General features: G+C 44.7%; 1 protein-coding gene across 11 annotated transcripts in view; it reads left to right on the top strand.

The window, feature by feature from the left end:
- DHRSX (dehydrogenase/reductase X-linked) overlaps positions 1-27,931 on the top strand; it is a 326,570-nt gene that overhangs the window by 151,002 nt on the left and 147,637 nt on the right. For all 11 annotated transcript variants that reach the window (XR_011072229.1, XR_011072230.1, XR_011072227.1 and 8 more), the window contains exons 5-6: positions 4,782-4,989; positions 16,432-16,639. Coding sequence is in view for 2 of the 11 variants with exons in the window: in XM_068532756.1 (XP_068388857.1) it covers positions 4,782-4,989; positions 16,432-16,639 (416 nt within the window). In the remaining 9 variants the exon portion in view is untranslated. The remainder of the gene's footprint in view (positions 1-4,781; positions 4,990-16,431; positions 16,640-27,931) is intronic.

Raw genomic sequence — 27,931 nt, 5'->3', positions numbered from 1 at the left:
AGTATAGGTCTGTAGCTGAGGAAACCTATTTTTGGTTACATAGTGGTCCTGGGGAAAAAGAGACTCATAGGGTTTAGAGTTAAAATAATGGATTTTAATTCTGTAGTAACCTAAATGGGAAAAGAATTTGAAAAAGAATAGATACACATATATGTATCACTGAATCACTTTGCTGTACACCTGAAACCAACACAACATTGTTAATCAACTGTGCCCTAATATAAAAGTTAAAAATAAAAAAATAAAATCATCCTTTGACCTAAAAAAAAAGGATTTTTAGTTCTAATTCTATAATTTACTGGCTGTGTGAACTTTGCCAAGCCACTTGACTTCTTCTTTTTGTCGTTTTAATGGAAAGGCATTTTATTTTAAATATAGCTGTGTGAACCTGTCAGTCCCAAACTCCCAATCTGGTTTGTTCGTTGAATTTTAGCGGCTGTAGGTATATTTGAACGCACACTCCGTTGAGTGCCTAAGACACGTGTAGCTGGTTTTTCTCGTGTCTGTGGCCTCCGTCCATGCGGTGCCGTACTCATGATGTTTGACAGTCATCAGCGCAGGGGATAAAGTTTCAACGTCCCGGAGGTTTTTGGGGAGAGCTGGGTGTGGACGGAAGAGGCGAGTGTGGCCAGGACGCGTGTGAGGGTGAGGCACCGCACACCTGAACTCCCCGTCTTCTCGTTTCTGCGTCTGGAGCCCCGTCTTCCGTCACGGTTCCTCTTCCATCCTTGTCTGTGGAAGCTGCCATCAGCCTGCAGCCTCCCTACAGCTTTGTGTTTTAAACGTTACCACCTTGCAACGCCCACAGCACTTGGCCGGCGCTGTGAAAGCCAGAGCCTGCATCAGGCGTTTTCTTTGCCTCAGGAACCTCAGAACCTGCAGTGGGGATGTATGGGGTCGTGAACCCAGGGTGGATCCTAGCTGGGACCTGAGTGTGGAGGGACATGCAGTGTGGCCTGTGTGGCCCGGGAGGGGCCTCGCAGTGCAGCTGGGAAAACTGTCCACAGACACAGTTACTCAGACACGAATGCATGTACGGAGAATGACATGTAGAAATGCATACACGGGCACATACAAATATATATATATACACACACACACACATATACAAATACAAAATATATACATGTAGAAATACACATCCATATAAAATACACACACATCAACAAACACATACACATATACAAATGCATATACGGAGAATTACATGTAGAAATGCATACAAGGGCACATACAAATATATATATATATATATATACACACACACACACATATACAAATACAAAATATATACATATAGAAATACACATCCATATAAAATACACACACATCAACAAACACATAGACATACAAATGCATATGTGGAGAATTACATGTAGAAATGCATACAAAGGCACATACAAATATATATATATACACACACACACATATACAAATACAAAATATACACATGTAGAAATACACATCCATATAAAATACACACACATCAACAAACACATACACGTATACAAATGCATATGTGGAGAATTACATGTAGAAATGCATACACGGGCACATACAAATATATATATATATACACACACACACATACAAATACAAAATATATACACACAGAAATACACATCCATATAAAATACACACACATCAACAAACACATACAAATGCATATACGGAGAATTACATGTAGAAATGCATACAAGGGCACATACAAATATGTATATATATACATATATACAAATATAAAATATGTACATATAGAAATACACATCCATATAAAATACACAACAAACACATACACATATACACATGCATATTCAGAGAATTACATACAGAATTGCATATACCTGCAAATGCAAATATACGTACATTATACAAATACAAAATATATACACGTAGAAATACACATCCATATAAAATACACACACATCAACAAACACATACACGTATACAAATGCATATGTGGAGAATTACATGTAGAAATGCATACACAGGCACATACAAATATATATGTATACATATATGAATACGTCCATATAAAATACACACACATCAACAAACACATACACATATACAAATGCATATACAGAGAATTACATATAGAAATGCATATACAGCCACATACAAATATACATATACATATGCAAATACAAATATGTCTATACATCCATGTAAACAAACATATCAATACAAACATAAACATATACACATATGCAAATGCATATACCCAGAGAAGTGTATACACATGCAAGTACAAACACATGTACATATACATACAAAAATATATATGCATATGTGCATAAAAATCATACACATATGCAAAACAACTTGAAAATTAAAATTTATATGCAAATACAAAAGCCTATGTGGATGAATATAAAACTGGAAATACACGTATGCATGCATTGCACATAAACACACGTGCAAATGCATAGTTGACTGAACAGTTACACATAGGCAAATAACTCTGCTCATATACTTATAAATATGTACACATATACATGTGTTATATGCAAATGCAGGCATTCATGCAAGTACATATACACGTACATCTGCAATGCAAATTCATAGACATGCATATACAATATATGCAAAAGAAAACACATGTATAAGTTGATAGGCATTTATAAACACGTGCATGCAAATACACAAATACACATGCAAACGCATAAACATGTATGTGTATAAATGTGTACATGTGCACATGTGTGCAAATACATATAAACACATACACGATACACGTATGTATGCACAGACATATACAAATTCATCTAGAAGAAGCATACGAATACACACAGAATTACATGCACGAATAAAATGCACACACAGACACACACACACACACAGGCAGGCAGTACGCACACACACCTAGACACACACATAGACAAACACACGTGCAAGCCTGCTGGCTGCTCTAGGAGATGGAACCATATGGGCCGGGCATGTGTTCTGCCCATCACCTGTGTGCTGGCCTCTGTGGGAGGGACTTAGGGACAGGGATTTAGATGTCCTTTGCCCCCACCAGAAGGCAGGCCTGGGTGTCCCAAACTGACGGGTAGAACGCACGGAGCCCCAGGACATGCTTCACAAATGTGTTTATGGACCAATAGCCGACAGGCCGGCTGGGGCCTGCAGTGGGGACGTTCCCCAAAGGGCGCCTGAGGGATGAATTCACTTCTGGGGTTCACCTGAATGAGGGGCTGCCGTGGCAACGTGAGTTTGGGGGACAGGGCTCTGTCCACCCGCCTGTGGACCATAGGACAGTGTCACCCCCCGGTGTCCCAGCTGTGCTGCCCACGCCTCAGACCAGGCCCCTGGCATCTGCGGATGGCTGTTCCCATCCAGAAGAGTGACCGGCCCGGGGGACACTGTTGGGTGACTCAGGACAGCCTCACTTTCTGGGGGGTCCTGCTGTTTTGTCATCATTTACAAGCTCGGGACATCGAAGGGCAGAGTTTGAGAGCAGAAAGGGGTCTTGTTGGTCTTTTGGCATCTTCCCCACCGTGTACAGAGCAGGAAACTGAGGCAGGAAGGTGGGGCAGCAGCCAGGACCAGAGCCACCCTCCTGGCGCTGGGCAGGTACCCCGTCCACCTGGGGGGCGGCGCCGCCATCCCGTCCCACCTCCTCCCATCCCACCTCATCTCATCCCATGTCATCCAAACCATCTCATCTCCTCCCATCCCACCTAATCCCCTCCCCTTCCCTCCCCTCCCCTCCCCTCCCCTCCCCTCCCCTCCCCTCCCATCCTCATCCCACCCTCATCCCACCCTCATCCCATCCCATCCCATCCCATCCCATCCCATCCCATCCCATCCCGTCCCGTCCCGTCCCGTCCCGTCCCATCCCATCCCATCCCATCCCATCCCATCCCCTCCCCTCCCATCCTGTCTCATCTCATCCCATCTCATCTCATCCCATGTCATCCAAACCATCTCATCTCCTCCCATCCCATCCTCATCCCCTCCCCTCCCCTCCCCTCCCCTCCCATCCTATCCCATCCTATCCTATCCCATTCTCATCCCATCCCATCCTATCCCATCCTATCCCATCCTATCCCATCCTATCCCATCCTATCCCATCCCATCCCCTCCCATCCCGTCTCATCTCATCTCATCCCATGTCATCCAAACCATCTCATCTCCTCCCATCCCATCCTTATCCCATCCTCATCCCATCCCATCCCATCCCATCCCATCCCATCCCATCCCATCCCATCCCATCCCATCCCATTCTCCTCCTCCCATCCTCCTCCTCCCATCCTCCTCCTCCCATCCTCCTCCTCCCATCCTCCTCCTCCCATCCTCATCCCATTCCACCTCCTCCCATCCCATCTCATCTCATCCCATGTTATCTAAACCATCTCATCTCCTCCCATCCCATCCCATCCCATCCCATCCCATCCCATCCCATCCCATCTCCTTCCATCCCATCCCATCTCCTCCCATCCCCTCCCATCTCCTCCCATCTCCTCCCATCTCCTCCCATCCCATCCCATCCCATCCCATCCCATCCCATCCCATCCCATCCCATCCCATCCCATCCCATCCTATCCCATCCCACCTCCTCCCACCTCATCTCCTCCCATCCCATCTCATCTTATCCCATGTTATCCAAACCATCTCATTTCCTCCCATCCCACCTCATTCCATCCCGTCCTCATCCCATCCTACTTCATCCCATCTCATCTCTTCTCATCCCACCCCATCCCATCTCCTCCCATCCTCATCCCATCTCCTCCCATCTCATCCCGTCTCACTATCCCTGAACCCTCCTCTGTCCCCAGCTGGTGTAATGATGGTGCCGCAGAGGACCACCGAGGACGGCTTTGAGGAGCACTTTGGTGTGAACTACCTGGGGCACTTCCTGCTGACCAACCTCCTCCTGGACACCCTGCGGGAGTCGGGCGCCCCCGGCCGCAGCGCGAGGGTGGTGACCGTGTCCTCGGCCACACACTACATCGGGGAACTGAACTTGGATGACCTTCAGAGCAGGTGGGTGCCAGTTGCCAGGGGTCTCGGGTGCTGCCAGGACGGTCAGGGTGACCCGTCACCACGACGCACTGGCCAGGGTGCTCGTCCCAGGTGATGGCGGCTCACACCCCCAAATGTTTGTAAATCAACCTGTCTCAAGGTGAAAGCTCTGTTGACTAACACAGGCAGACCTGGGAGATGCTGCGGGTTTGGTTCCAGACCATAGCAGTGAAGCAAATATTGCAATGAAGCAAGTCACACAAATTTTTTTTGCTTCCGAGTGCATCTAAAAGTGATGCTTACACTAGACTGTAGTCTAGTAAGTGTGCAATAGCATCATGTCTATAAAAACAACATACACACCTTCATTAAAAAACACCTTACTGCTAAAAAATGCTAACCGTCCTCTGAGCGTACAGTCAGTCATAATCTTTTTGCAGTAGTAACATAAAAGATCCCTGATTAGAGATCACTGTAACAAATATAATAATAATGGAAAAGTTTAAAATACCGCGAGAATGACCAAAATGTGACACAGAGACACAAAGCGAGCACATGATGTTGGAAAAATGGCGTCAATAGACTTACTCCACGTGGGGCAGCCCCAGACCTTCAATGTGTAAAAATATGCAATATCCGTGAAGCGCGGTAAAGTGAGGTCTGCCCGTATTAATAATTGTTAGCTAACTGGCACTCACACATCTATATCAGTCTATTTATATTTATGCTTTGAGGTAAATCCTGTTATTATCCTCATTTTACACTTGAGGAAACTGAGAAGCGTATATTTTTAAAAATGTATTTAATTGAAGTATAGTTGATTTACAATGTTGTGTTCATTTCTGGTGTACAGCAAAGTGATTCCGTTATACATATACGTACGTTTTTTTCCGCATTCTTTTCCATGGTGGTTTATCCCAGCATATTGAGTAGAGTTCCCTGTGTTCTACAGTAGGACCTTGTTGATTATCTATTTTATATATATTAGCGTGTATATTTTAATCCCAAACTCTCAGTCCTTCCCTCCCCCACCCCCTCCCCGTTGGCAACCATGAGTCTGTTCTCTGTGTCTGTGAGTCTGTTTCTGTTTGGTAGATAAGTTCCTGTGTGTCATATTTTAGATGCCACATGTAAGTGCTATCCTACGCTATTTGTCTGTCTCGGATGTCTGGTCTCCAGCACTGGGGGAGGTTGAAGGCCTGTTGCTTTCAGCCCCCAGTTTGTGGGTCACCTGTGCTGGGGCTGTAGGAGACCTTCAGGGTGAGTGGGTCTCGTGGAGGACCAGCTCCGTGGCCTCTGAGCCGGGCCAGGATGGGGTGTCACAGACCCTCCGGGGTCCTGATGGAGTTAACAGGCTGACTTCATTCCCTGCCGTTTCTGAGTTTTCCCCATTTATTTCTCAGCACGTAGGTGTGCATAGCCCTTTAGCCAGCCCGGTGCTTTCCGCACGGGGCGTGCATAGCAAGGAAGAAAATGAAAAGGACCCTGAGCCTGGAGAGATTCTAATGTCGCCTCAAGCACTCACGCAGCAGTGCGCCTGCTTCTCCCCCTGGGCTCAACACCCTGTGTTTTAACTCCTGGGGTCCAGTCATCCCTCAGAGGGGCGTCTTTGGACGGAGTGGTTCTCTCATCAGCATGGGTCCAGGCTCAGGGTCTGCAGACGGTATAGGATCGCCAAGTGTTTCCTGCATCTGATGGGGGCATGACTCCACACGGCTCGAAAAAAACAGCATCGTGACAAAGGGGACCCGTGTACGGGGTGGGGTGCTTCTGTCAGGAATATTCTTGTCTTTTCCTCCTTTGAATACGGCTGTAGAAATACGCAAGAGAATGCAGATGTGTGCACCCATAGCTTCCTTTTTCTAAAATGAAGCTTTTTATGGCATCGCACAAAACTCTGACATTGCAGAGAAGTAATCTCATGGCCCGCAGGAGTGAGTGTGTCAGGAAGTGGTGGTAACTGCCCTCCTGTATTTGTTTACATTTTCCTGTGTCAAATCACATCAAAGGCATCTCGTTGTATCATTTTTTTCCCTAAATGGTTATCCAAAGGGGATGAGACCATTTAGGACCGTGGTTTTCAAGGTGGGGTCCCCAGATCAGCAGCATCTGTATCACCTGAGAAGTGATAGATGATACAGGTAGATGCTCAGACCACACCCTCCCAACCTGTGAAATCAAAACTCTGGGGGTGGGAAAATAATCTGAAAACATGTATGTACGTATACACACACATATATATAACTGAATCACTTTGTAGTACACCTGAAACTACCACAATACTGTAAATCTTAGTATGTATAAAATAGATAACTAAGGAGAACCTGCTGTATAGCACAGGGAACTCTCTACTCACTGCTCTGTGGTGACCTAAATGGGAAGGGAATCCAAAAAAGGGGACATAAGTATACGTAGAGCCGATACATTTTGCTGTACAGCAGAAACTAACACAGTATTGTAAAGCAACTCTACTCCAATAGAAATTGCTTAAAAAGACAATAAAAAGGTATTTCCTAGCAACCTGCCCCCTCCAAGTAAATTTTATATATACCTTATAGTGTATATTTTACTTCAGACCATGCCAAATATAGCCTTTTAATTCTATAATAAACATACAGAAAATTACCTTTAAAAAACCCAAAAGAGCCCCACTCACTCTTGTTCCATTTTAAAGGCCTGACAGTAGACTGTTAAAATGTTAAAACTGTGTTAAAAACAAAACAAAACAACTCAGGGTGTGCGGCCAGGCATTGGGAATTTTAACACACCCTCTGAGGGGCTCTTAATGCATGCTGACATTTGAGAACCACTTGGGTTGAAAACATGCTGCCTTTTGGGGTAAAAAAAAAAAAAAAAAAAAAAAAGGGTGAATTCTTGGCTCGCACCTGATGTAAACACCGCTGGTGATGACGGTTAATTGCCAAGATTGATTTGCTGGCTTGGATAAGGAGCGTTCTTGTCAAGCATAAATCACTTGTAAAAGCATAAAGTGTTCCAAACCCAGGTGGGTTGTTACACACAAGAGGGCTTGTCACCTCTGCCCAGCTGCACTCAGTCCCTCCTACAGAAGAAATTCCAATGGAAGAGGTGGGCAGAATCTCTGGAAAATTGTAGTCAATGAACAAGACTCGTGATGTAGTGGATAGCTTTGTTAAAAAAAAAAAAAAAGTTATATTTAGGGGGAAGAGGGTGAAAAAGCTATATACAATTTAAGTAAAAAATTATATGTTTAATATATTTAATACTTGTATATCTATAATATTTAATTATATATAATATGTAAATGATATAAAATATATCACTTGCAATATTTATGTAATTATGCAATTATAATTATATGTTTATAATTATAATTTACATATATGTGAGAGGGAGAGAGAGACTGACTTTTTTTTAAAGGTATCAACTGTGCACAAAGCTCTGTTCCATCTTTTTTTAAAAATTGCCACACAATATTATATAATATTATATAAGTTACAGGTGTACAACAGAGTGATTCACAATTTTTTAAGATTCTATTCCATTTACACTTATTATAAAATATTGGCTATATTCCCTGTGCTGTACAGTATATCCTTGTAGCTTATTTTATTTTATTTTTTAAATTATTTTTTTTTGGCCACACCACGTGGCTTGTGGGATCCTAGTTCTCTGACCAGGGATCGAACCCACACCCCCTGCAGCTGAAGCACAGAGTCTTAACCACTGGACTGCCAGGGAAGTCCCCTTGTAGCTTATTTTATACATAATAGTTTATATCTCTTACTTCCCTCCCCCTCTATTGCCCCTCCCCTATATGGCCACTCCCCTCTATTGCCCCTCCCCCTATATTACCCCTCCCCCTATATTGCCCCTCCCCCTTCCCGCTCCCCACTAGAGTTGGACTTGTTTTCAGAAACTCCCTCCCATGCTTGGAGGGGCTGACAAGGTCGACCAGCGGGCCAGAGATTCAGGGAAGCGGTGACGTTTGCAGTCTTGAACCTAAAGACTAGGTGACTTAGGTAGAATTTCTATGCTGTGGTGTTTGAGACCAGATCCCTTCTTCTTTTGGGGGAACCTCATTCTCTTCCCCTGAATGCCTTCACCTGATAGGACGAGGCCCACCCACATGGCCGAGGCTCACCTGCTTTACATGCAGGCTACTGGTTTCATGGTTCATCTCCTCTGAAAAATACCTTCCTGGCATCATCTAGACTGGCATTGGACCAAACACTTGAGCATGGACACGTGAAATGAACTGTCAGGGGCACAGATGTGGGCAAGGCATTCTGTAGGTGACGCGCCGTGGTGTCCGGGAGACGGGTCTGCCCACTACCCACCCTGCACCCTGACTTGTCTCCGTGCTCAGCCTCCTGCGCCCATGGGCACCTTGGGACCCAAGGGACCCTCTGTGGGGGTTGCGTCAGAGGTGCCCCAGCTTCACGCCAGCCCTGAGGGTGACCGCACGGGAAGACCCCTCTGCATCTCTCCTGGGGGCAGCTCCTCCTGCTTATCCTTGGACCCTCCCCTCTTAATGCAGGCAGCTCTTTCCTGGGCTGCCCTCGGCTACAGAAAGAAAGAAAATGGTACCCTCCTACCTCCTCTCCTCGGACCCAAACCAAAGCGAGTCCCCCATCTTGACTCTTGACCTCGGAAGAGATCAAGAGATTAAGATTTGCTCTTAGTGGCGAAGTTAACAGAACCCCCTGGATGCAGGAGTGGCTATGTCCTGTGTCACCAACCGAGGTGCTTCTTTGGGTGCAAGTGCTGCATGTCCCTGGGTCTTGTGGCTCCGTCCACAAAGGTCCAGCTGCAGACCAGGGCTCAGAGTGGACTTTCATAGGGTTCCTCACAAGCACACTGTCCTCATGGCTTCCTCTCCCCCCAAGAAACTTACATCTTATGGGCTTACTTCCTCTGAACGTAGAAAAGTCTCCTTGTTTTTATTGGCTTTCTCTCTTCTCTATTCTTCAGTGGAGCAAACCAGTGAAGTCCACATTTTTATGATTTGTACCAAGTAACTTTTGCTTTTTTCTTTTTTGGCCACGCCGTGTGGCTTGCGGGATCTTAGTTCCCTGACCAGGGATCACACCCAGGCCACGGCAATGAAAGTGCCAAGTCCTAACCACTGGACCGCCAATTCCCAAGTCACTTTTGCTTTTGTAAAACAGTGGTTACTGTATGAGTTTCCTGGGGCGGCCGTGACAAAGGACCAGAAAATTGGGTACCTTAGAACAACAGAAAGTTATTGTCTTACAGTCCTGGAGACTGGAAGTCCAAGATAAGGTTGGCTGGTTAGGCAGGGTGGGTCCCTCGTGGAGGCCCTGGGAGGAACCCACCCAGGCTCAGTCTCTTCCAGGCTTCTCTCCAGCCTCTGGAGTTTGCTGTATGGCACGAGTCATATTGGATTGTAGCCCACCCAAACAACCCCATTTTAACTTGATCACCTCTGTAAAGACCGTGTTTCCAAGGAAGGTCCTATTCTGAGGTCCTGGGGGTTAGGACTCCAACAGAACCTCTTCTTTTATGGGAAGAGGGGGGAAACAGTTCAGCCCACAGCACGCACCATTGGTCCCTCCCCAGTGGATAGATCCTTAACCTTTAAGGCTCACGTTATTTCAGCCTGACCTTGCTTTGGAGACACAATAATCATTGACACGTTATAGGCATGGCCCTGTCTTGTCGTGAAAATAGCCGTCTTGGTTTGAGTTTCCTAAACTTAATTTAACTCTGGGGCAGTTTTACACTATTTTATTCATAAGTACGTCTTCACATCCTCGTATATCGTTGGTTGTGGCACCTCTGTGGTGAGATGTCATGTTATAAATAGGCTGTCCTGCATTGACGCGGTTTTCACTAAACATTTAACATGTTCAGCGTGTGTCCTGGGACCCCTTACAGGCAGCCGGCACCCTTGCCGTGCTTCTATGACCAACTCTAGCAGGTGTTTGGATGAGGCTGGAATTCACAGGTGGCTCTGCCACATCCCGGGCTGTCTCTGCCGACTTCCCTTCGTGGAAGGACAGAGGCTCTTCTTAGCTCACGATATTTTCGGAGATCCTGGTGGGTGGTCTCTCTTTCTATCTTCCTCCGTCATGTTAAACCTAGGACACCAAGGCAGAATGCAAGGCAGTTGTTCATCTTGTCAAGGGAAAACTTCAGTTTGGAGCTGAGGGATTCTTTACTTACCGACGTACTGGATATGGGTCCTACTTGCAGGCCGATCGTTTATCGGGCTCGACCAGCATCCAAAACGCGCCAATTGGAAACTAGGTTATGGGTAGTACGTGGAGTTTCCATAATTGTGTTTGCCATGTGCTGATGTGTTACTGTCTCAGAATCGAACTTTTAAGGGGAGCAAATGGGACTTACTCATATGAAGTGAACATCACACAGTCAGTTGTCTTACTGGAGTGGGACTGAGCCACCACACACACACACACACACACACACACACACACACACACACACACACACACACACAGCACACACACACACACACACACGGCACGGTGTCCATCAAGGTAATCAATGAAGAGCTCCTTTCTTATCATAAACTGTCCAGGCCGGTTGGTTTTTTCTGATCTCCAACGGCAAGAGGGGAATAATGTTTTCTATAATATGCCGAAAACACAGACGTCAGATACCCTTAATCATATCCACATTCAGGGTCACGTGTGTTTCACTGGGGTTTTCCTTCAACAGGAAAGCTCAGTGAATTAATGGTTTTCAAGATATTGTCTTATAAATCCCATAGTCATAGGCACGATTTCTCATGGGATTGAGGGAGTTCAGGAAATGGACTCCTCGTGAGACACTTAAAATAATGCAAAATGGTTTTCTAGGACAGGTGGGCGATAGTTTACTTGTGGGCAGTGGAGAGCAGTGCTCAGGAGGGACCTTGACCACTGGTGTGGAAGTAGTTAAAAAACAATGGCGCTGAGTAGAAAGCATATGGATTAATACGGTGTAGGTCAAAGATGGTGGAAAGTCAGTGAGAAAAGCCATCTTTAAGGTAGGATGGAATATATATATATATATATACACACACACACATGCACACATATACACACGTGTACACACACATATACATATATGGGTATATATATATAGACACAAATACGTATATATGAATATGTATACACACACATAGAGACACATATATGTATATATGAGTATATATATAGACACATATAGACACACATACATATATATGAGTATATAGGCACATATATAGACACACACATATACGTATATATGAGTATATATATAGACATATACATATATATGAGTATATATATGAGTATATATGTAGACACAGGTACATCTATGTATATATGAGTATATATACACACATATAGACACACACATATATGTATATATGAGTATATATACATATGTGTGTATATACACATATGTATACACACATACATATATGTGTATATGTGTATATACAAATACATATACACACTCATGCAGTGTGATCGATGGCCATTTCTTGGTGGGGAAGAACACTGAAATCACTATGGAATTGATTTTCAATTCTTCTTTGAGCTTTGTAATTTTTTTACAACCCATATGTATTTCTTTTATAATAATGAAAAATTAATATTATCCTTAAAAAGTTCTCCCAAGGTATACCTTTGGTCCTACTGAAAGGGACCGGAACATGCCAGCTCCAAATGTACCCCTTTGATACATGGGATCTTTTGAGCTAAAGGCAATTGAGAACAAGCAGACCCAGGAAACGCTCTTTACTCCCCCCCCACCCCGCCCCCAATTGTCTAAAAAATAAAGTATCAATTTACGGTTTTGTAAAGGAAATTTACATTTATCCAGGGATTTTCCATTTGTAGTAATGTCTCCATTCCAGGAAGAGAGCTACTCCTGGAAATGACTCTTTTCACCCGAGAGACTCTTATTTGCATAACAAGACAGTCCTTATTTATATACACACATTTCTTCCCTTCCCATAACTTGCCTCCTCCACCCAGAATCCCAAAACCCCTTTTCCTTTGTTTACCCTAAGATGGTATATAAGCCTCTATCATCTGGCTACCTCCTTGAATCACATCATTTTGGGAATTCCTATATGTATGTATGTAATTAACACTTTTCTCTTGTTAAACTGTCTTTTAGCAGTTTGATTTGCAGGCCCCAGGACAGAACCTAAGAGGATAGAGGGAAAAGATTTCCCCCCCTACAATACTTTATTAAAATGTAGGATTTACGTGTGTATATTTTAAAAAGTAGAAATATGTGGGTGTGCATTTATTGTCATAGGCAATAGTAATTTTGTCTTTGATGAGAACTTGAAACCTCATTTCCTTAGCGGAAATGTATGACCTGCTACATTCCTGGCATCTTGCTGAGCATGGGGGCACTAGCTGACCACGTGCACTTAGCACCTGGTCTCAGGTGGCTCAGTGTAATTACTTCAGTGGGTGTAGATCGGCTGTCAGATCAATGCCAGATGCAGACCAAGTACAGTGCTCAATCTTGTAAATGCCACATACTGTTTACGTGAAACACAGGTGTCAAAAAATCCAGTGTCCTCTTCCCAACCAGAAAGCCAAGCTGCTTCAATTTAGGATAGGATTTCCCATCTGTAAGTAATGTTTTCCTAGTTTTTAATCAAGAACCCCTTTGAGAACTATCGAGTCTTTGATTCAATACACAGGTTTGCATATGTTGTGTTCAAAATATCATTCTTCACATTTCCTTCTCTTGTCTGTAAGGTAGAGAAAGTGATGGGGGTCTGAATATGCCAACTCAAAATGTGCCACTTTGACATACAGGTTATTTTGAGCTTCTTGAGAGGCAACAGATGCAGACATATGCCTTTCTGGAGCCTCCCTTATCTGACTAAAAGCAGAAACTTGTGAGAAATGAGGACTTCCCAACTCTTTGGGGTTTTCCCTTCTTTTCTATGAAGTTCCCCATACATGTAAAATTAGAAGTAAAATTGGTATACTTCTCTCTTTAATCTGACACTTGGTGGTTTAATTTGCAGGCCTCAAGTACAGAACACAAAAGTACAGGAGAAAAGTTTTTCTTCCCTGACAGAAAGGCTACCACAAGACTGTCTCTACTTTTGTTTCAGATTGACTTTCAAATTAGTTACGAAGTAGTTACATCAATAGGTTATTATTTTTTGAAAACAAAGATATATTTTTATGGTTTCCGTTCTGCCTTTTTGACACCATTCATTACAAAAGCAGCGTATTAAAAATCTCATGTTTTGAATCAAGCCATGCAGACATTTCATGAATTTCTTCTACCTCTGCTTAAGTTTGTGGACTGATTCTCCCTTTCAGCTGCCTTCTGTCTGTTAAAATTGCAACAGTCTCTTCATTGTTTTAAACACCAAGTGTCTCTGCCATTCCTCGGGGCTTTATTTATAAACTTTCATGGGGAATCATGTCCTCTTGTGTATCGGCTTTGATTCTTTTCCAGTTCTCCTGTGGATGTTTATTTATCTTTAAATCCACCAGGGAACCTCTCCTGAAATTACTTGTACTCTTGATTTTTTTTCCTCCTGTAGAGAAATGTATTGACTTCCCCCCCCCCCCACATAGTATATTTAGAGAATTTCCGTTTCTCTCTTCTCCATGCTACCGTACAAAACCATAGTTGTATCACTCGTCAGTTTACCCTTGAGGAATCTGCACATTTATGGTTCCCTCTCTTCTTTCTAAATTCAGGGTTCCTGTTCCCTCCCAAACAGCCCTGGTAATTCAGGAGCAAACGCGTGCACGTGTCAAAATGGCCCAATTCCAAGGTGAAAGTTCAGCTTTTCTCTCCCCCCACTTAATAACTCCCTCTTTCCTGGAGCTCTCTCCTCTTCTGGGGGGAAGAGACAGGAGGAATCTGCCAAAAACAAGTATCTTGATGATAATTGGGAGGTTGTCGTGGATCAGGGGAGGGCATCTGGGCTCAGAACTGCGCTATATTTTTGTCTTAATTCCTCCCTCCAACAAAAGATCTGTTTGGAATTCCTTTGGCCAACGCCCTGCGGCAAGCTTGTCAGGTGTCACCCTTGGCTGGCTTGTTCTGAGTCATCTTTAAGACAGAGGACTTGGGGTTTATTTTCCAGCTTAAACTGCATGGACCCGAGGCCAAACCTCAGGGTTTGCCTGTGGCCTCTTGTGACGAGGGGCTGTGTGATGGGCACACCGTGGGGACATGCTGATGAGGAAGAAAGATTCTAACCAGGAAACAGCAGGAGGCGGGACCCAGTCCGAAAAGGGGTTCATGTGGTTGTCGCATAGGAAGGGACAAGCGCCCATGTGTGCAATTTACAGAATTGAGGTTTTTCAGAAAGTCTCACTCGGCAACTAAGCATACGAGGCTTGATTTCTCTGATACCCTTTCTTGTACTGTTTTCTACGTTCTAATATTTCCCTTTTCCTTTTATTATTTTTTTCCCCTTCTGTGCTTTCCTTGGTCACGTTTTCTCAGTTCACTTTTCTGAATCATTTAGTCAATTTAGTTCATTTATTGCAGTCTTGTTTTTTTTATTGGCTGCGTTGGGTCTTTGTTGCTGCGCGCAGGCTCTCTAGTTGCGGCGAGCGGGGGCTACTCTTTGTTGCGGTGCACGGGCTTCTCATTGCGGTGGCTTCTCTTGCAGAGCACAGGCTCTAGGGCTTCAGTAGTTGTGGCACGCGGGCTCAGTAGTTGGGGCTCGCGGGCTCTAGAGCACAGGCTCAGTAGTTGTGGCGCACGGGCTTAGTGGCTCCGCGGCATGTGGGATCTTCCCGGACAAGGACTCGAACCTGTGTCCCCTGCGTTGGCAGGTGGATTCTTAACCGCTGCGCCACCAGGGAAGTCCCCATTTATTGCAAATTTTAATTCTTATTTAGGAAGAGCCTTTGTCCGTTGAATTCCAAAGAGTGGTTTTTTCTGCGTTTCACGCGATGACTCTGATTGCTTTCTTTTCATCTTTGACTGTGTGAAACTCCCACGAGGGTGAGTTCCATGGATGGATTTTCTCCCAACTGAGGAGACACCTCTGAGATTGAAAGAGAGAGAGTAACATAGAATATGGGGCACATCCCACCGGAAGAAGGAACTCAGGTTGGGCTGTATTCATATCCCATAAAATTCAGGAAAAGGAACTATGGGCCTGAAGAAAGTGACTAATCCCTAACAAATGAGAAACGATGTGTTTTGCCAGAAAGGCATCCCCGGTTGTCAACATGCTGTGCCCCCCATGACATAATCTGCAATGATAGGAAGCCAAAATAGACAGGCTGCATGCGAGCAGGACACGCGTCAGGGCCTGTTTCCCAAGCGCTGAGCATTCGGAGGGGAGAAAAACGCAGTCAGTTCTCAGAGATGGAGACAATTCTCGTAACACACTTGAACTCAGGTGCGTGTGTAGCTGCCCTCAGCCTGTCGCTGGAGATTGCCTCCCGGCCGGGCGAGGGGACAATCGGGGCCAGATGCCCGCGTTTCACACCCTCTCCCGCTTTGCTTCTGCAGCAAGAGCTACTCGGCGCACGCGGCGTACGCCCAGAGCAAGCTGGCCCTGGTGTTCTTCACGTACCACCTGCAGGCGCTGCTGGAGGCCACGGGCAGCCCCGTGACCGCCAACGTGGCCGACCCCGGCGTGGTGGACACCGACCTGTATAGACACGTCTTCTGGGGCACACGGCTCATTAAGAAGCTGTTCGGCTGGTGCTTATTCAAGGTAAGGCTGCGACGGTCGGGCGTGTCGCTGTGGCTTGTGCTCTGCGAGCCCACGTGTGCAGAGTTCGGTTTCGCCTTCCCGAGGCGGCCGGGCTTTCTGTGCTCGTGCCCGGGGGGTCCTCAGGACGATGAGGTCCCATTGCCGAGATAAGCAGCACCGAGGCAGAACCCTCCCCTGTGTGTCCACGCGGGTGTCGGCATTATTTTGCTCTTGTTGTTGTTCGAAAGGAGAAAAGTCGATTTCGGTCAGAGGCCAGCGGCGGGCTTGCTTTTGCTCCCAAAGACCCTGGTCATGCGAGCGTGTCTGACCCGGGGCTGATGGGTCTCAGAGGGTCGTGTCTTGAAAGAACAGGCGGCATCTGGGGCTGTCCTTCTGGTCTCTCCCTGGCCCTGGTTTGCGCGCTCTTGAAGGGCGTTGGAAGGACACGCGTCTGCCTCTAGAAGTGAAAGCCGTGTGTCTTCCCCTGCCGTCTCTGTCCTGTTCGGGAATAATCGTGTGTGCTGCCCGCTTGTGTCTGTGAGGCCCTGTGCGCCGTGTCTCCTTGGACAGCGCTTTGCTTCTCTTTGACTTTTTATTTTCTGTTGGCGTACAGTTGATACACCATGCAGTGTGGGTTTCAGGGGTACAGCACAGCGATTCAGTTATGCATATGCGTGTGTCCACTCTTTCTCAGATTCTGTTCCCATTTCGGTTGTTACAGAATACTGAGTAGAGTTCCCTGTGCCCTTCGGCAGGTCCTTGTGGGTTATCCATTCTACCTGTGAGGGTTTGCATCTGCTAACCCCAAACTCCCAATCCATCCCTCCCCCCGACCCTTCCGCCCATAACTATAAGTTCCTTCTCTAAGCCTGTCAGTCTGTTTCTCTTTTGTAATCAAGTTCGTTTGTGTCACTTTTTTTTGATTGCACATAGAAGTGATACCACGTGATATTTGTCTGTCTGACTGACTTCACTCCGTATGACAATCTCTAGGTCCATCCATGTATCTATACACACATTATAGGTCATTGTGAGATAGTGGGTAGAGTTCCCTGTGCTCTACCGTAGGGCCTTGTTGGTTCTCTATTTATATTATATACAGCCGTGTGGACATGTCAGCCCCAGTCCCACCAAAGGCCGCTTGGAGGACTCATCTGGGTCCCACTGAACCTCAGCAGACCCCTCCCCACGGGGCACCGGGCACCCAGGGCACAGCACAGCCATGGCCGAACGCCGGGGGGAAGGGCGGGCTCTCACAGTACACGTGAACCGGACACAGGGGGTGAGGCCGGCAAGTAGGAGGTGGGGACACACAGAAGGCTTGGTGACATGTGCCTCCTGCCGCCACGGCCATGGCTCAAATGATGCCAAGTGAGAAATGATGAATGCCAGGCCCCCCGAATCCCTCCGATTAAAGGTTCCCCGTGTTTCTGTTTTGGTATCCCTCCTGCCCCATTTTGCCCACACAGAGTGAGCCCTGACAATCTAGTATGCAGGTGTCTCTGGGTTTTTTTTTTTTTTTTTTTTTTTAACGTTCGACTACATTTATAGTTATTAGAAAATATCAGCGATATTCCCGGTGTTGTACGCTCTGTCCTTGGAGCTTATTTTATGCCTAATAGCCTGTACCTCTGAATCCTCTCCCCCTGTGTTGCCCTTTGGGGGATCTGTTTCTTGATCAAACTTCCTTTCTGGTGCAGTTAGGTTGTTATCCGTTTTACCCTGATAAGTGCAATAATCATAAGAAAAATTAACATCCTGTCCGTCACCCTCTGTATGAGATACAAGCTAAAAATAATTCCTTTATATACATTTAATCCCCAAGTAACCCGGTGGGGTCCATAAAGACCATGATTGTCATTATTTTACTGTCCACACTGGAGGCATAGGGGTGAAATTCCCTACCTGCCCAAGGAGGCCCCGTGCCCCTACACACATTGGTGTTTCTGTGATTATTTCTTGTCTTTCTTTAAAAAATATTGTTTTTTATTTTTGTATTTTTTTTGCTTTTTATTGAAGTGTAGTTGATTTACAACGTTGTGTTAGTTTCAGGTGTAGAGCAAAGTGATTCAGTTATATATATATATTTTATATATAGAGAGAGAGATATACTTTTTCAGATTCGTTTCCATTATAGGTTATTACAAGATAGTGAATATAGTTCCCTGTGCTCTACAGTAGGTCCTTGTTGATTATCTATTTTATATATAGTGGTGTGTATCTGTTAATCCCCAAATCCTAATTTGTCCCTCCCCCCCGTTTCCCCCTTGGTAACCATGAGTTTGTTTTCTATGTCTGAGTCTATTTCTGTTTCATAAATAAGTTCATTTGTATCATTAAAAAAAAATTAGATTCCACATATACGTGATATCATATGGTATGTGTCTTTGTCTGACTGACTTCACTTAGTATGATCATCTCTAGTTGCATCCATGTTGCTGCAAATGGCATTATTTCATTCTTTTTTATGGCTGAGTAATATTCCATTGTATATATGTACATCTTTGTTATCCATTCATCTGTCGATGGGCATTTAGGTTGCTTCCATGACTTGGCTATTGTAAATAGTGCTGCAATGAACATTGGGGTGCATGTATCTTTTTGAATTAGAGTTTTCTCCAGATATGTAGGATTGCTGGATCACATGGTAGCTCTATTTTTAGTTTTTTAAGGAACCCGCATACTGTTCTCCATAGTGGCTGCACCAATTTACATTCCCACCAACAGTGCAGGAGGGTTCCCTCTTCTCCACACCCTCTCCAGCATTTATTGTTTGTAGACTTTCTAATGATGGCCATTCTGACGGGTGCGAGGTGATACCTCATTGTGGTTTTGATTTGCATTTCTCTAATAATTAGCGATGTTGAGCATCTTTTCATGTGCCTGTTGGCCATCTGTATGTCTTCTTTGGAGACATGTCTGTTTAGGTCTTCTGTGTGATTATTTCTTTAGGATAAATTCTTAAAAAGGAGTTTGTTTATCTACAGGCTATGCACATTTAAAATCTGGTACCCAAATTCCCACAACACATTTCTGCTGATAATTTTCTAGTGTTTTGCCCCTAGACCATATGTGGTCCCATTTAACTCTGCATTTTTTTTTCCCGTTAGCAGTAAGATGGTATGTTTACAGGGCAGTGTCTGGCTTCTTGTTAGGATTACGTCTTTCTTTCCTCTGACTGTCGCCTTTCAGTGGGAGGTGCTGATCGGCTTCCACAGTCTTGGCGGGTGGACCATATTCATTTCTTCCTCACCACGGGGTTGCAGAGATTAGAAACGATGATCGCTAGAGCCCTGGAGGGGAGGGAGGGTGGATGCCATAAATGACAGTGATTGCCCTGAGTTCTCCACCACTGGGCTCTCCTCAGTGCAGCATTTTGGGGCCACCCATGGAACTCAGATTCTGACAAATATGAATTAACAGTTACAACCGGGCCCCAGCATCCAGTCAACACCAGCTGTAATTACATCTTCGTCAGCAGGCCATCAAAACCCACCTCTCCTGAATCACCCGGTTTCCCTTTGTGGTTCCGTTTGAAATCTAATTTCCCTTTGTGAATGTGACAACTTGTGCGAACTGTTGGTTCGTGTTCTCTGGGGACACTTATCTGTGTGTGTTTGTGTGTGTGTGTGTGTGTGTGTGTGTGTGTTGCGGAGGGGAGGTGATGATTCAGGAGAAGCTTTTCTGTATATTAGGGACATAATCACTTGTTTCATCTTCCACGATTGGTCCCCAGAATTCTTGTGCCTTCTGGTCTTAGAGAAAGTACTTTTTTTTGCCAGAATGAGTCAAGGGGTTAACTTTTTTTTTTCTTGTTGTAAATTGTTTTGTTGTTTAACTTTCATGGTTTCCGGGCTGACGTTGTGATTAGAAATCCCCCTGCAGTATTTTTACCTGTGACATCGACTGAATCCTTAGTCAGCCTGGGTGATGTCTGCAGGGGGTGATGTAGGAGGACCACAGGTGCTCATTCCTGTTCAAACTGGGAGCCCTGTGTCCAAGGGCCCATCCTTCTCTGCTGACCGCACACCATGACGGTTACTAAAACCGCCAACCATGACACTTACTAAAGGTGTTTCCTAAAAACCTTCCCTTGCTTCCGTCTGTTCTGAATTTACTTTTATCTACACCATCACTCTCTTGTCTAACCTTTCCTGACTCTGAACTGATTATCTTTCCAGACCACCTTTTAGATGATTTTGCAAATCGAGAAAAACAGCATCTAGGAGGAGGAGATCTCCCACGTAATCATTTGCTCACATTTTGTACATTTTGGTGGTGGTCATCTTTTCACAACCGATATAATCATCGTAAGAAGACTTAATTTGGGAGGGGGAATTTTTTTTTTATTATTGGAGTATGGTTGCTTTACAATATTGGGTTAGTTTATACTATACAGTAAACTGAATCAGCTATACGTATACATAGATCCCCTGGGAGGGAGGATTTTTAACTTAATTCAGGGAGCCCCAGGATTTCAGACAGCACTGTCCTCTGTCTGAATATAGGTCATCTCTCGTTTTGACCACGTCTTTCTTGATGCTTGCAATATTGTGGTTTATAATAAGAAATATATGTACTTGGTCTTTGTCCCCATTTCTGCACAGAGCTCCTAAAACCCTTGGAGTTTCCCAAGTGTTGAGAGCCTGAAAGGTGTCTCTTGTTATGTTCAAGAGGTGTGCCCTTTGGAACTCACTTAAGGATGGTAGCTGGTTGCCAGGGAAACCAACCAGCGACTAAAGGGTTGGAATTTTCATTCCCACCCCCCTGACCTCCCGGGAGGGGGAGAGGGCCTGGGGGTTGAATCCACCACCAATGGCCAATAATTTAATCAATGGTGCCTGTGTCATGAAGCCTCCATAAAACCCCCAAAGGTCAGGGTTCAAATAGTTTCCTAGTTCGTGAACACATGGAGGTACCAGGAAAGTGACAGCCTGGAGAGGGTGCGGGGGTCCCCTGCCCCCTCCCCAGACCTCACCCTCTGCATCTGTCCCATCTGGCTGTTCCTGAGTTATCTGCTTTTATAATAAACTGGCGATCTAGTGAGTAAAATATTTCCTGACTTCTGTGAGCCATTCTAGCAAATTAACTGAACCCAAGGAGGGGTCATGGCAACCTTCCATCTATAGCCGGTTGGTCCGAAGCACAGGTGACCACCTGGTGTCGGAATTGTGGTGGAGGGAGGGGTAGTCCTGTGGGACTGAGCCCTTCACCTGTGGTGTCTGAGGCTACCTCTAGATGTGTCAGAATGGAGTTGAACTGTAGGACACCCAGCTGGAGTCGCAGAATTGCTTGTTGGTCTTGGAAAAGCCACACTTGGGAACTGGTGATCAAAATCTTAGAGCTTTTCAGAGGTGCCTTATTAATTCTCCATAAATGCCCATATATTTATTGCATTTATTCCTAATTATTTTATGAAATGCTGATGTTTGTTTCGGTTCTGAATAGGGTTTATTAAAAATATTACAAATCCTGAACACAACAGAATAAATAAAATATTTAAAAGTCAATAATAAATGAGGACACATGTCATCACAGCATCTGCCATGCCATGCTTTTCTCCAGATGCAATTTCCTTCCTCCCCCGAGACGTAACCCCTATCCCAGGTGTGGTGTTACCCATTCTCCTGTTTCTCATTACATGGGTGTGTCTCTGAAATTTAATTTTGCATTTTTTCATCCTGACATAAGTAGAGTAATATCTGTGATTTGCTTTCTTTGCACCATAAATTTGTTTCCTGGGGTCGTTGTAACAAATGACTACAAATCAGGTGGGTTAAAACCACAGACATTCATCCTTCTCCCGTTCCTGGAGACCAGACGTCTGAGGTCAAGGTGTCCCAGGGCTGCGCTCCCTCCAGAGGCTCCAGGGGAGGGTCCTTCCCGCCTCTTCCAGCTTCTGGGGGCTCCAGGCGTCCCTGGGCTCGTGGCTGCATCCCTCCCGTCTCTGCCTCTCTTCACGTGGCTTCTCCTCTGTGTCTGGGTCTCTCCTCTTCTGTCTCTTAGAAGGACCCTGTCATTGGATGTAGGGCCACCCTCATCCAGGAGGACCACATCTCGGAACCTTCATGGCTGCAAAGACCCCATTTCCAAATACAGTCCTGTTCAGGGACTAGGGCTTCAGCATGTCTTTTGAGGGGTCACAGTTTACCCCAAAGCACTTAGTATTAAATGTTGGAGATCTGCCCGTGCTGATGCATGTAGAAGTAGGTTATTGATTTCCGTCCCTGTGAAGTAGTCCACCTGCACATACATCATGGTTCAGATTCATTCTCAGGGTCAAGGACACTTGGGTTCTTTCCGGTTCTTTCCTGTTACCACAGCTATGCCATGATGGGTCCTCCACAGATCTCCACATCTCACTTCCTCTAGGGAATATCACAGGCAGTGACATTTTAAGGCTAGAAGGTTCTCACATGTTCACGTTTCCTGGGAATTCCATTTGGTTTTCCCAGTGCACAATCCAGGTACTGAGAATTCCCAGTGGTTTACATCTTCATCATATGCGTTAAGTGTTGGACTTTTCAGTCTTTGCCAACTTGGGTCAACTGCCGAGCTCTTCAGTCCTGGAGCGGGAAATGGCATTTGCTGTGTTTTAATTTGCATTTGCATTTCCCGAAATATCCTTGTGGTTGAACGGTCTCCGTGAGATTATTTGGCATCTGGATGCTGGTTTCTGGGAAATGCCTTTTCCCCATTTTTCTAGGGGGTGTTTAGCCTTTCTGTTTTGGATTCATCTCTGTTCTTTATTCTGGCTGCTGATTTGTATCGGTTATGTATGTTGCCAATAACTTTTCCTTTGTATTTTCTGCTTCAAGAACATACAAAAAAGTAATATTGTATGGTTATAACCAAAGATATTAGAACACAGGAGAAAAATATTTTGAAAATGGAGAAACAAAAAAATAGATACATGTATATCTGTGTGTATATCTACACACATGTACGTATACATGCATACATACATATGGAGTATGTGGCATGTATCATTTGTGGGATGCACATTGATTTATAACTTCCTAGATGCACATAGTTATATGGAAGATTATTTATTCAAGGGACATGATTCCTTCCCAAGTAATTTTGATATATTAAGAAATACTGGGCTTCTCTGGTGGTGCACTGGTTCAGAATCCACCAGCAATGCAGGGGACACGGGTTCGAGCTCTGGTCCGGGAAGATCCCACATGCTGCGGAGCAACTAAGCCCGTGCGCCACAACTACTGAGCCTGTGCTCTAGAGCCCGCGAACCACAACTGCTGAGCCCGTGTGCCACAACTACTGAAGCCCATGCACCTAGAGCCCGTGCTCCACAACAAGAGAAGCCACCGCAATGAGAAGCCCGTGCACCGCAAAGAAGAGTAACCCCCGGCTTCCCTGGTGGCGCAGTGGTTGAGAATCTGCCTGCCAATGCAGAGGATACGGGTTCGAGCCCTGGTCTGGGAAGATCCCACATGCCGCAGAGCAACTGGGCCCGTGAGCCACAATTACTGAGCCTGCACGTCTGGAGCCTGTGCTCCGCAACAAGAGAGGCCACGATAATGAGAGGCCCGTGCACCACGATGAAGAGTGGCCCCCACTTGCCGCAACTAGAGAAAGCCCTCGCACAGAAACGAAGACCCAACACAGCCGTAAAAATAAATAAATAAATAAACCCAAAGTTTAAAAAAAAAAAAAATTAAAAAAAAAAGAGTAACCCCCGCTCGCCGCAACTAGAGAAAGCCCGCGTGCAGCAACGAAGACCCAACGCAGCCAAAAATGAATGAATGAATGAATGAATGAATTTATAAAAAAAAGAAATGTTAAGATTCCAAAATTTCTATCACATTATCAGAAGAATCACATTATAACGGCCTCACTGATAACAATGTTCAGTATACTCTGAGCCTGTACTGCCTGTGGTGATGGCTTTATGATTCATTGTATGTGGGAACATGGAAATATAATTTCAAAATATAGGAAAACAATGTTAAAATAAATGTCTATTTCATTTTAAAAAAACAACAGAAAAAGAATAGACAAAAAAGTGATTTTACCAGTTCCATCACTGACATCTTCTACTTTCTAATAGATTTTCAGTCTCAATTTTTTTTTTAAGCCATATGCTTATTTAATCTGCATATATGGATCAGACTGTCTCCTTTGACTGTGTGCTGCTTTTGAAAGTGTTCCCATCTACTCTATAGGCAATTAAATAGTAGCTCATGTATAATTTGTCCTGGTAGCTAATTTGTTTTTTTTTTTTTTTAATAAATTTATTTATTTTTGGCTGTGTTGGGTCTTCGTTTCTGTGCGAGGGCTTTCTCCAGTTGCAGTGAGCGGGGGCCACTCTTCATTGCAGTGCGCGGGCCTCTCACTATCGCGGCCTCTCTTGTTGCGGAGCACAGGCTCCAGACGCACAGGCTCAGTAGTTGTGGCTCACGGGCTTAGCTGCTCCGCGGAATGTGGGATCTTCCCAGACCAGGGCTCGAACCCGTGTCCCCTGCATTGGCAGGCAGATTCTCAACCACTGCGCCACCAGGGAAGCCCGCTAATTTGTTATTTTGAAGGGAAAACATCTAATGTTTCTCTCTGAAGAATACTTATACCTATTATCATTTGTATATTATACTTTATCATATGCTATGTTGTATATCATTCCTATCTTACTTTTTTTTTAGAATTTATTTATTTTTGGCGGTGTTGGGTCTTCATTGCTGCGTGCGGGCTTTCTCTAGTTGTGGAGTGGGCTTCTCATTGTGGTGGCTTCTCTTGTTGCAGAGCTCGGGCTCTAGGCACGCAGGCTTCAGTAGTTGTGGTGCACGGGCTCAGTAGTTGTGGCTTGCGGGCTCAGTAGTTGTGGTGCACGGGCTTAGTGGCTCCGCGGCATGTGGGATCTTCCCGGACCAGGGCTTGAACCTATGTCCCCTGCATTGGCAGGTGGATTCTTAACCACTGTGCCACCAGGGAAGTCCTCCTATCTTACTTTTTAAAAAAATAAAGTATTAGTTTAATTTTATAAAAACCTGACCTATGGGGCACAGGGTTAGGCAACTATGGGTTGGCTGCATGGTTTTGAGAATAAAGTTTTATTGGCACACATGGCTGCTTTCATGTTACAAAGGGAGAGTTGAGTAGTTACAACAGAGACCAAGAAGCCCACAGAAGTCAAAAGTATTTCTTATCTGGCCGTTTGCAGACAAAGTTGGCTGGCTCTGACCTAGAGAGATGACTGCATTTTAGTTTCCTTTCACTCCCTTATTTGGGTAGTGTGGATCATACATTCCCTAGAAGGGGTGGTCTTTATTTCTAGAATGATTCTGACCGTCGTGGAGCCTTATTCTGTAATACCCTGTGGGATTCTGTTCCCCAACGACTTCATTGAACACTTGCTTATTGATATTTATCCCGAAGCTGGAGATCCCCTTTCTGTGCCGTTTTTTTTTTTTTTTTTTTTAAACATCTTTATTGAAGTATAATTGCCTTACAATAGTGTGTTAGCTTCTGCTTTATAACAAAGTGAATCAGTTATACATATACAATATGTTCCCATTTCTCTTCCCTGTTGCATCTCTTTTGACAAGTGTGGATGGCAAAGTTTTGATGATTTGTTAAAAAGAAAAAAAAAAAAAAAAGGAAGAAAGAAAGAAAAGAGAGAGAGAATTAAGAAGCTTTTCTATTTCCTGCCCTTTTGCTTCAGAATAGTCTAATTGTCCTGAGAAGCTTTTGAAAAGTGGAACGGTTCCCTTTGAAAACTCTCAGGGTTTGGGAATTTTCGGAAAAGGCATTCTAAGTCAGCTTTCAAAATGCCTTCAATGCTTATTGCTTGGTTGAGGGTTTCTTCCTCTTCTGTGGTTAGTTCTGGCGGCATTCTCATATCAATAGAATCGTCTGTTTCAAGTTTTAGAATTAATGTGTTGTTACTAAGTCTCTTTCCTCCAGCTCAGGAATGCTCCTGATTCCAGTTGAATGAAATCAGCTACTCCCCTGGGCTCCTTTTAGACCTTCATTAACTCTTTTCAGTTTGCTTTTTCATCAGCTCACCTTTTAGTCTCTCAATTCTCAAGCAAAGGATTTTAAAATTTTTCAAATTTTGAGTTCTTTCACGAGCAAAACATCCACGCTTGGACATACTCACTCCCTATTCCTCCAGGAATCCCGCTACATCCCGAGAGAGTAGGTGTAGTTCTTTCTTTGTGGTCCAACATTGAAGTGAAACTTTCACCTATGAATCATTTTTAAAAAATCTTTTGATCATCACATGCACATTTGGATTTAAAATGTGCAACCACAGGGCACTGAGTAATGGTGCTTTTATATATAAGAGAGGAAATTATGGAAACTGTAGAATTACATAGTGGAAGCCTATTTGTTACCATGGCAATAAAGCAAAAGTGATGTGAGTTGTAAAGAGAAAAAAGCTGTAGGACAATGGCAGGCTCTGATGTCATCTTTATAATGATGATTGTATATCATCATTATACATATTATTTCGTTACACGTACGTGTGTGTGTATGCATTGTGTGAAGTCTGCAGGGATGTGCCCTCAGTCCCTGGGGGGCCGGGGGGGGGGGGAGTCTTGAGGATTTATGTGTCTTTATGTCCCTTTATGTCATTTAATGGCATTCTTTTATATCACTCCGAAACCTCTATTCTACACCTTATCAAAAGCCGTGGACTTGATTCCAAATTCGGAGCTGGTCCCCTGGGTAAACCAGTTAGTACCTTGAAAAACCCCAGCAGGTTGATACATTTATAAAGATAAGAGGCTTAATTGGTTCTTTCTACAAGCAAATCAAGACCATTCCATATGTCTGTGCCATAGGGTCAGGGAAGGTCTTCAGAGGGCGTGCGTGCCCTTCAGGCATCTAGGAAGCAGTTAGTAGCTTCATAAATCAAATCCAGCTCCGATACAGAAAACCTGCATCTCTCAGGCCGTCGGGCCCTTGAATTTGGGGGTGTCATCCTGGTTCCCTCCCCCCCCACTCCCTCAAGATCAACGTGTACCACGAAAAAGCACGATTTTCAATGCTGACTGCATCTGGTCCCCTGGTCGGGGCTCCTGTCCAATAAGCCCTTTGAAATTCCCTTTATCAGGTCTCCAATTACAAATGATCACGTCTCCCCTGTGGAATGTGCCCTTGTCAGAATAACATATATGGCTGGCCGTGGTTGGTTCCCTTCACCATGCATCTAAATCTGTCCAGTGAAGACAGGAGATCAGAAAGTCTGGTCCTTGGACAGATGCGCTCAGTGGGTGAGAGGCCTAATTGAGCACCTCAAGGACGGACACACGTCCAGGGAGCCTTCTCTCCCACCTCTGAGTCCTGAGC

The sequence above is a fragment of the Eschrichtius robustus genome, chromosome X (assembly GCF_028021215.1).
Source record: "Eschrichtius robustus isolate mEscRob2 chromosome X, mEscRob2.pri, whole genome shotgun sequence".
Taxonomy (NCBI): domain Eukaryota; kingdom Metazoa; phylum Chordata; class Mammalia; order Artiodactyla; family Eschrichtiidae; genus Eschrichtius; species Eschrichtius robustus.
This window is presented reverse-complemented; position numbering and strand designations above follow the sequence as displayed.